Here is a 10,606-nt window from a genome sequence, read left to right as displayed (position 1 = left end):
ACATAAAATTTTATTTTTCGAGGTCATCTTGACACGTTTATGAATTTATCCGTTTTGAGATATTACCCGGTGTCAATCTGTACAGTGTCAACTACACGATAAAATTGAACTTTTTCGGGTCCATATATTAATATTCAACTAAAATCAAAAACTTTGGCTAAAAATATTATTCCTATATATTTACCTTACTAATTAATACAAGATTTCGGTTAATATAATTACCAGATTAGTCTAATTTTTGGCGGTTGTCACATTCACCCATCCTTTTAGAAATTTCGTCCCGAAATTTAGGATGTAGTGCTGGTTTCGGTTTCTTCTGGGAAGAGGTGAGGGTATTTCGCTTTCATTTGATCCTGACGTTCCCACGTGAACTCGGGACCAAGTCTTGAATTCCAGCGAACCTTGACAAGCTTAATCCTGTTACGTCTTAGCTTCTGGATTTTCCAGTCCAAGACTTCAACAGGTTCTTCTACAAATCGAAGCTTATCATCAACCCTTATATCTTCAATAGGAACAATCAGCGATTCGTCAGATAGACATTTCTTCAGATTGGATATGTGAAACACGTCGTGTATTCCACTGAGTTCTGAAGGTAGGTCGAGTCGATAGGCTACCGACCCTACTCGTTCGGTAATTTTGAACGGTCCAACGTAACGTGGGCTAAGTTTTCCTCTTTTACCGAATCTGACTATGCCTTTCCAAGGTGATACCTTTAGTAACACTTGGTCTCCTACCTGGAATTCCAACGGTCTCCTGCGATTATCCGCATAACTTTTCTGTCTGTCGGCTGCAGCTTTTAACCTGTCCTTGATTTGAAAGACTCTGTCGGTGGTCTCTTGGACAATTTCAGGACCTGTAAGTTGCTTTTCTCCGACTTCTGCCCAGCAAAGGGGGAGATCGACATTTTCTTCCGTACAAGGCTTCAAACGGTGCAGCCTTAATACCGGAATGGTAGCTGTTATTATAAGAGAATTCAGCTAAATGCAGATAAGTATCCCAACTACTTCCGAAGTCACTGATACAGGCTCGCAGCATGTCCTCCAATGTTTGGATAGTTCTTTTGCTTTGACCGTCTGTCTGGGGGTGATAGGCGGTGCTCATATCTAAGCGAGTTCCTAGGGATTCGTGAAGAGATTGCCAAAAACGAGAAACAAATCGACCATCTCTGTCAGAAATGATTGAGACCGGTATTCCATGTTTGGCTACGATCTCTTTCAGATACAGCTGAGTTAACTTCTCCATTCTGTCTTTTTCTCTAATGGGTATAAAATGAGCGGATTTAGTTAATCTATCCACAATTACCCAAATCGCATCATAACTTCGCGGAGTAACTGGCAGTTTGGTTATGAAGTCCATGGTAATATTATCCCATTTCCACTGAGGGATCTCTGGTTGTTGCAGTAGACCAGGCGGTCTTCTATGTTCAGCTTTCACTTTGGAACACGTCAGGCACTTGCTGACATACACAGCTATGTCTCTTTTCAAGTTAGGCCACCAATAATGTTCTTGGAGATCTTTATACATCTTGGTTGATCCTGGGTGGATCGAATATCCAGACTTATGCGCTTCGTCTAGAACAAGATTACGCAGATTTCCATAGAGTGGTACCCAAACTCGATCGAGGTAGGTATAGTGTTCCATCAGACTTTGTGACAAATTCATTTTCAAGTCCTCGCAATTTCTCAAACCTTACATTTTGCGGTTTCAAAGCTTCACGCTGTGCATCACGAATTCGAGTAGTAAGACTCGTTTGAATCGTCAATCCTAATGCACGAACACGCAGAGGCTTTTCTCTTTCCTTTCGACTCAACGCATCAGCCACAACATTCGCTTTACCCTTGTGGTAACGAATCTCACAGTCGTAATCATTGAGTAATTCTACCCATCGCCGTTGCCTCATATTTAGCTCTTTCTGATCAAAGATATGCTGGAGACTCTTGTGATCAGTAAATATTGTACATTTGGTTCCATACAGATAATGCCTCCAAATCTTAAGAGCAAACACAACAGCTCCCAATTCCAAATCGTGCGTCGCGTAGTTCTTTTCATGCACCTTGAGTTGTCTGGACGCGTATGCTATCACCTTGTCTTGTAGCATAAGCACACAGCCAAGACCTAAGCGAGACGCATCACAATATACTACAAATCCATTGGTACCTTCTGGTAAGGATAAGATTGGTGCACTACACAACTTTTGTTTAAGCAATTGGAAGGCTCCTTCTTGTTTTTCTGTCCACTCATATTTCTTGTCTTTTTGGGTTAATTGGGTTAATGGTTGAGCTATAGAAGAAAAATTTTCAATGAATCTACGATAGTAGCCAGCTAATCCTAAAAATTGTCGCACTCCAGTGGGGGATCTTGGTGTCTCCCAATTCTTAATTGCTTCAATTTTTATTGGATCAACTAGGATACCATTCTCATTGATTACATTCCCTAAAAAGTGAACTTCTCGAAGCCAGAAACCGCACTTGGAAAATTTGGCATATAACTTCTCTTCTTTTAGCAATTCTAGAATCAGTTTTAAGTGTTGTTCATGTTCTTTCTTGGTTCGTGAGTAGATAAGTATGTCATCGATGAATACTATCACGAATTTATCCAAGTATGGCTTACAAACTCTGTTCATAAGATCCATGAACACAGCCGGTGCATTCGTTAGGCCAAAAGGCATGACCAGGAATTCATAATGGCCATAACGAGTTCTGAGAGCGGTTTTAGGAACATCCTCTTCTGCAACACGTAACTGATGATACCCGGATCGCAAGTCGATTTTTGAGTAATAGCTTGATCCTTGCAACTGATCAAACAAATAATCAATTCTCGGTAGTTGGGTACCGATTCTTAATAGTAAGTTTGTTCAGTTCTCTGTAATCGATACACATTCGAAAAGAATCGTCCTTCTTTTTCACAAATAAGACTGGAGCTCCCCAAGGTGAGAAACTTGGTCTTATGAATCCTTTGTCTAGTAATTCCTGGAGCTGATTAGATAACTCCTGCATTCCGATGGTGCTAATCTGTACGGAGATCGAGCTATCGGTGCGGCATCTTGAACCAGATCGATTCTGAATTCGACTTGACGCTGAGGAGGTAATCCAGGCAAGTCTTCAGGGAAAACTTCTGGAAAATCCCGTACTACAGGAATATCCTCTATCTTTTGCTCTTTAGCCTTTGTATCGACTACATTGACAAGAAAAGCGGGACATCCTTTCCTTAACATTTTGCGAGTCTTTGTGATACTAGAGAGTTTTAACTCGGTGTTACTCTGATAACCTCGAATGCTCAGAAATTGACCGGTTGGGGTTGGTAAACGAACTAGCTTTTCGGAGCATATGATTTCAGCACCATTTTTGGATAACCAATCCATTCCTACTACTATATCAAAACTGTCTAACTCTACTGGTAAAAGATCGATTGGAAACCTAAGGTTTTCTAATAGAATATTGCAGTTTCGGACAATTTTACTGGTTTCAATTAGCTTTCCGTTGGCTAATTCTATTGAGTAATTATTGTCTAACTTGCTTGGTTCAATACCGAGAAGGGGTTCAAATTGGTCAGAAACAAAGCTTAAATCTGCTCCAGTATCAAATAGTACATAAGCATAATGATTATTAACGAGAAATGTACCGGTGACTACGGATGAGTCTTTCCAGGCCTTTTTCGCATTCATCTCGAATGCCTTGCTTTTAGCATTTTGTACCCTGAGTTTGGGGCAATCATTTCTGAAATGCCCGATGACACCGCATTCGAAACATTCGAAAGTTCGGTTTCCTGAACTGGATTGGAAGTCCCTACAGTACTGAGTCTGGTGTCCAAATCGATTGCACTTCAGACATTTCCAACATTCCCCATAATGACTCTTTCCACACCTGTTACAAATGGATCCTTGTCCTGATCCTCTTGCGTTCGCTGCAAACATTCTTCGTGCTCCTTGGTTTTGATTGAACTGTCCTCCTGAGTTACCATTCCACTTTCTTTTGAGTTCTCCGATTTTCTGATTATCGGTAACTGTTTTTCGTTCAGGTTCGGCGTTAGTCGCTTTCTTACCGAAGTCTTTCAGAGTTCCCATACGAATTGCATTATCAGTTAAAGATTTTGCCAGCTCTCGGGATGACTGGATAGTGGTTGGTTTGGAGGAGGTAACCAATCATCGGATCTCGGGAGCTAAGCCCCAAATGTACCTCTCGATTCTTGCATATTCAGGCGTAACCAGTCGGGTTACTAGCCGTGCCAAAGCGCTGAATCGGGAAGTATATCCTCCAATGTTAGCACCTTCCATTTTTAACTGCCAGAATTCGTATTCGATTTTCTGAAGTTCGTTTCGGGGACAGTATTCCTTTAACAACATTTCTTTTAGTTCTTCCCAGGTTAGACGGTAAGCGGCATCTTCTCCAAGATTTTGAATTATGGAGTTCCACCACTCGAGTGCCTCATCACGGAATGAACACACTCCGTATTTTATCCGTTCGAGAGGAGTGCAATCACTGATTTTCATTACAGACTCCATTTTCTCGATCCACCGGATAATTTCCAAAGGTCCTTCGGCACCGGTAAATTCTTTCGGTTCGCAACCTTGGAAAATTTTGTATGAGCACCCGCGTACCGTGCTACCTGAGGGGTTATCGTTTAGATTTTCGGTTCTAGGTGTTTCTCCATTCGAAGTATTAGTTGTATTTAGGGGGTTTTGGCTTGCGTTGCGATTAGCCTCATGTTGCTCGAGTGCCGTATTTACATGTTGAGCGATTAGCTGAGCTAACTCGTCTTGAGAGGAAGGTAATCCGGTTGCTTGATTATTAGTGGATCGTCTTGTTTTTGGCGCCATGTTCTTTTTAGAAAAATATAATTTTGGTTAGTTTTGGAAAAATGATATTTTTCTAAGTTGTAAAGAATCAAATAGCATCATTAATAATACAACATAAATATAATAATCAAATAGTGGGATCTTATAATGTACCAAAATATCAAAAATTAGGTGTACTTACCTACACCTTGATCACCCACCTTAATTCTAGTTCTTACCACAACCACACAAAAATAACAACATGTTCCAAGGTTAAGTTACATCACCACTACCATAACAAACATATTACCCAAAACGCCCTACTACATCTAGTGAAGGCTCATCAAATAGCCTACGCATGGCTCTATCTTCTCATTCTTCATCTCAAGAACTCCTACCCTGGCTTTTGTCATCAGTCCCTGGTTCTTCAGTTCGTTCACAAACTGGTGCATCGCATCACGAGTTTGGTCATCAAGACCCTGTTTATGCTCGATAGCAAGCACACGGTTCACCATGTTATGAACGATGTTCTCGTAGGATGAGAACTTGGCAAGAAGAACCATAAGTAGCTCGTGATCAGAGGGTTCCTCGACCACAGGCTCCGGTGCGGGAGGCGGTGGTGAAGAGGGTGGGATCACAGCTAATGGGAGTGCAATGACAGGGGCCGATGCATCACGGGTTGCCCTGGTCCTTCTTCGAGTGTACACCTTCAAGGGTATAGCTCTCGAATTAGACTCGGCATCTCCTGATGCAACTACCGGACGCCACTCTACCGGTGATAGTGGAGTACCACTGCTACTAGAGTCGGAATCAGATACGATCGCCACAGAGTTCGTCATCTGAATAAACATATCAATTTAAGTTAGTAATAATCAATTATATATATATCCTTGTTACCTTTTCGTTTCGAGAGGCGGGAAAGGAACGCGTGTTTGAACATACAGTGATAGTTTAGAAAACTTTATATTTTCTAATTCTCTATAACTGTTGGCTCAGGTACCAACTTCTGTCACACCCCGAAAACCTTAACTTAACACAACGGAAGTCTTAACTTTAATTCGTCGGGTTATGACAGACGCCGATAGTCAACAATAATAAACAATTAATAATAAAAGCATCATCTTTTATTATAAGGAAATATTTTACAACATCAGAGTTTACTACACGTGCTAATGCACGGTTTACAACACATCACTTTTGTTCAAACACCCCACGCTCTCATTTCCATGCCACCTCGAAACCTTCACTTTCCTGCAAAGCATATTTAAATAATTTTTGGGTCAACACGAATGTTGGTGAGTTATTCCTGAGAAGAAAAACTTATTATATAAATATAAACAATTTATATATAAACAACACATGAATATAATGGTGTACGGCCATTATACTCCCAATTAAAGACCGATCAAACACGGTACACACAATAACGAAATCCGCATTTAACCTTTAAGCACAAAAAGCGTTAGTTGTAGACTAGCTACGAATACAACGCGTGTATGACTACCAATTTGATAACTCGAAACGTACCATACTCAAAATATTCCCACTTTCAACCCAACGCGAATGGAAGTGGGGGGCGTCACCCCGATAGATCTACTAACATTTCTGTGCCCGCCGTCCGGTTAACAGTTATTTAACCAAATTGATTCATCCCACAATAACGACAATTTGTAGTATAATGCGTTTTCAAAACATATATATATATATATAAATACGAATATAAATATACAATATGCTTTTCGGAGGAAGAACTCACATTTGTTTCGGGTTTTTGAATAAACGCTCGTTCCTATATTAGTACACGTTCGTTAAATATATATATTATTATTCTAAAAATCCACACAAGCACATAATGCACAAAGTTTACAACTTATAATCTTATAATTCTATACTTAAAAATATAAACAAGTAATAATCAACTAATAATTGTTTTATTTAATAATTTAATTTAATTATTAAAATTTATAAAATTTATTACCTTTAGTTGCTGGAGTGTTTTGGAAAAATTCAAGTTATCATTTTATTTAAAATTTTGACTCTATTATAATCGGTTTTGTTGGTTTTGCCGGTTTCGTCGGTTTTGAGCTTAAAAACGAACCGGTTGCCCTTTTTATGAAACTTTTAGTTTTAAATTATCTAAAACACTTTTTATATGATTTTTAGTCAATTTTATTGGTTTTTCAATAAAAATGTTTTGGTTTTTATTTTATTTCCAGTTTCTTAAAAATGCCAATTTTTAACGTTTTCGTGTCGGGTTTCGCGACACGAACCGTGTTGATTTAAGTTTTGCTATTCTTGACTTTTCTTATACTTTAACTTATGTTAAATATAAGAATATTATGACTTTAGGAGCTGTTTTAATTCAGTTCCAAAAACTCATGTCGGTTCACCTTAAAAGTCGAACTTTCCGATCGTTAAAGTCACCGACAAGCTATTTAAGTCACAATGTCAAAACCAAACCATTTGGTACAGAAAATATACACATAATAACAAATAATATATCATCATATACATGTTTGATCATCTAGCATCAAGTATGCACATAAAACAAATTTTTAACTACACATGTTCAAGCCTTAGCTTAAGTTTTCAACTTTACAATATACATGTTATTTCTTCAATCTCTACAAGGTGTTTATGTACCAAAATTTCCAGATCTTACTAATCCATAGTAACATCTTATTTCATCCCATAATTATCCTTTAACAAACACATTCTTGATTTCTTTAACAATAAAGTTTCTATTATTAGTAAGTAGCAATTTTTCATAACCTTATTATCATACTAACAATCTTTACAATGGAGTTTACTAAATTAATCCTAACCACAAGTCTTTAATCATCCACACAAGACTATGTTTACTTATCAAATCATTTTGCAAAACATCTTGTACAATTTATAAAGTTTCCTTTATTAGTAAGTTTAACACAAACTCTTGTTTATCTAAGTTATTATGTTTCATGCATCCTAGTATTTCTAGTAGATTTCATTCCTTTCCATATGTCCCATTCAATCACTTAGTTTGTCATTTTCAATCCATATAAAACAAGTATGAGCTTTATGATAAAAATCAAATTTTGTATTACTTGCATGTGTAAGTGACTTTCCATCAAAGTCAAATCCCTACACTTTTGTCAACCCTTTTCCAAGATTCTTTCAACACCATTATTATTATTACTTACAACTTTTTCAAGTAATCAAGTATGTGGGTTTTAAAAATTACCTTTCTTCTTTAACCATTTTACCATTTAACAACTTATAACTTCAATCAAATGCCAAAATCAAAACCCATGGTTCTAATGAGTGTTTTTATCCATAATCCATTTCCAATCTTTTGACCATTTTCACATTTACTTCCAATATTAAAACAATACTTAAACTCATTTGTTAAACAAACTCAAGTAACATCCATATGGACAATCTATACAAGCTAAAAATGTAACCATATCAAGTCCTATAATCAACAAAACCCATCTTATGCATTCCTATGTAAACTCACGGCTACATACATACATGCATATATCCATATCATGCTTGCATGTATACTACCAAACATACTAGAATCAAACCTTAAACATCAAATAACAACTAGTATACACAAATCTTTGAAGTGGGTTACCTTGGGTTTCGGATTTGGTGCCTATGGTGGTGATAATGTGTCTTTGGGTTGGCTATAATCCTTCCTTTGGCTTCCCACTTCTTGTATTTTGCTTAAACCTCCACCAAATACCTCCTAATCAATTGTTGTGTGTGTAAAAGTTTGAAAATGTGAGATGGTAGGAAGGTGATGGGGTGGCCGGTTATATAAAGGGAGGAAGAGAGGGGTATAGGGTAGTGAGTTGGATGGTAGAGTGTGCATGTGTCCATATTGAAGCTTCTAGGTAATCATTGCATAACTACATGTGTGTTTCTTATTGGTGGGTTTGGGAGGTGGGGTTGGATTGTGTGTGTGTGGAGGCCGAGAGAGATGGGAGAGGGAGAGGGAGAGGTGATTTGAATTATGGCATGTGCTAATAACTATGTATTAATGTTTAACGTATCTCGTAATTTATCTAGCCAAACGACTTCCGTTTCTAATAATTTTTATCAGACTTTGAGCGAAATTAGAATACAGTCAATGTCTGCCTAAAAACATAATTTTCTGAAAAACTTAATGTCGGGCTCTTACGGTGTCCTCTACTGGCTTTCTGTTACTTATTTTCTAATTTTCGCGATTCGAACCTTCTAAAATTAAGTTTATACACTATCTCTAATATCCTAACATAAAATTTTATTTTTCGAGGTCATCTTGACACGTTTATGAATTTATCCGTTTTGAGATATTACCCGGTGTCAATCTGTACAGTGTCAGCTACACGACAAAATTGAACTTTTTCGGGTTCCATATATTAATATTCAACTAAAATAAAAAACTTTGGCTAAAAATATTATTCCTATATATTTACCTTACTAATTAATACACGATTTCGGTAATATAATTACCAGATTAGTCTAATTTTTGGCGGTTGTCATATTAAGGAAGAAAACATAACGAATCAGATCAAAGGTCAGCTTAACCCCAGCCAGGGGCTCTGCCCCTTGGACCCCGCTAGGGGCTGCCGCCCCTAGAACCCTGCTGCCAGGGACGCTGTCCCCGGACCCCCGTTCGTTGTGGGTTATAATTGAACTAGAAACACAATATAGATAGCGACAGTGGTTTGATACGTGTAATTATTATACTGTTAGCCTTGCACAACTCAAGAAAGGAATAACGATTAACGGTGAACGTAACCGCATTCAGGTGAGTTTCTAGCCCCATTTCCTTGTTATGTTTTCGGGGCTGTGTGCAGACTCAATGTGAATATTAATACACTTACCTTAAATGGTAAGTGTATGTCTTAATGATGAATGTGATAGTTATGTTTAAATTATGAATGTATGCTTGACAATACGTGAACGACCTTCGGGTATTGCACGTATTGTTAAGGAAAGTATAGTGTAATATGTATGATATGAGAATGTGAATAAGGAAGTATGTATAACTATGATATGTATGATTTTATGTAAGATATGTATGAATGGGATAACGGAAAAGATAATGAAAGGTAAGGTAAGGTTAAAGGGTTGCATACCCTAATAATATATGCGAAGGTTAAAGAGTTGCATACCCTAATAATATATGCGAAGGTTATAGGGCGTATGCTCTTTAAAACGTAAGGTAAGTATATGAAAGAAAGAAAGTGCAAGATAAGTAAGTATATTATAAACTAAAGTATGAAAGTATGTAGTTATGAATGTATTGTATGTTAAGTGAATAACTAGAACTCACTCAGCGTAGCTGACTTTTAGTATGCACGCAGGTGAGTAGATTGAGGCAGCTCACTTGAGGGGACACGTGGCATCGAATAAGAGGCTGACATCAGAAGACTCAAGACGTTTTAGTTTAATGTTTTGTTTATTTGAAAGACGAGATGTTGGATTATGACAAGTTATGGTTTGTTATGAAATGTTTTATGAAAGTTTTATATTCTGCGCAAAGTTTTAATTAACTCTGATATTTAGAACTGTGTTTATGAGTAAATCCAATGTCCAAATGTTAGGCACCAGTAACGGGGCCTTACAATAACGTTAAACATTAAATAAATTTTTAATTCAAATAAGTTAAATTTAAATCAATTCTTAAAAATACGAGACTTTATATCAAATTAATGTAATTGTAAAACAAATTAACGTAATTGTAAACAAATAATGGTAGCTAACATTAAAATACATTTTGCCTTAATTTATGCACATTACTATGGAGTTAAAACCGTTGACTCTTCTGTATCCTTTTATTATTTTCACATGCCAATA

The 10,606-nt window shown here is 37.3% G+C and overlaps 1 protein-coding gene across 1 annotated transcript; it reads right to left on the bottom strand.

Moving 5' to 3' along the window:
* Positions 1-287: 287 nt before the first annotated feature.
* LOC143585644 (uncharacterized) lies at positions 288-1,524 on the bottom strand. The gene is made up of 2 exons (XM_077067395.1): positions 1,303-1,524; positions 288-977 (listed from the first exon to the last, which is right to left on the bottom strand). Exons 1-2 carry the CDS (start codon positions 1,522-1,524, stop codon positions 288-290), a joined length of 912 nt encoding a protein of 303 aa, XP_076923510.1.
* Between the last annotated feature and the right edge of the window lie 9,082 nt (positions 1,525-10,606).

Source organism: Bidens hawaiensis, unplaced genomic scaffold (genome assembly GCF_021521415.1).
Source record: "Bidens hawaiensis isolate Kalapana, Puna unplaced genomic scaffold, B.hawaiensis_p1.1 tig00033935_1, whole genome shotgun sequence".
Classification (NCBI taxonomy): domain Eukaryota; kingdom Viridiplantae; phylum Streptophyta; class Magnoliopsida; order Asterales; family Asteraceae; genus Bidens; species Bidens hawaiensis.
Note: the sequence above shows the minus strand (reverse complement) of the source record. Positions and strands in the feature narration are given on the sequence as shown.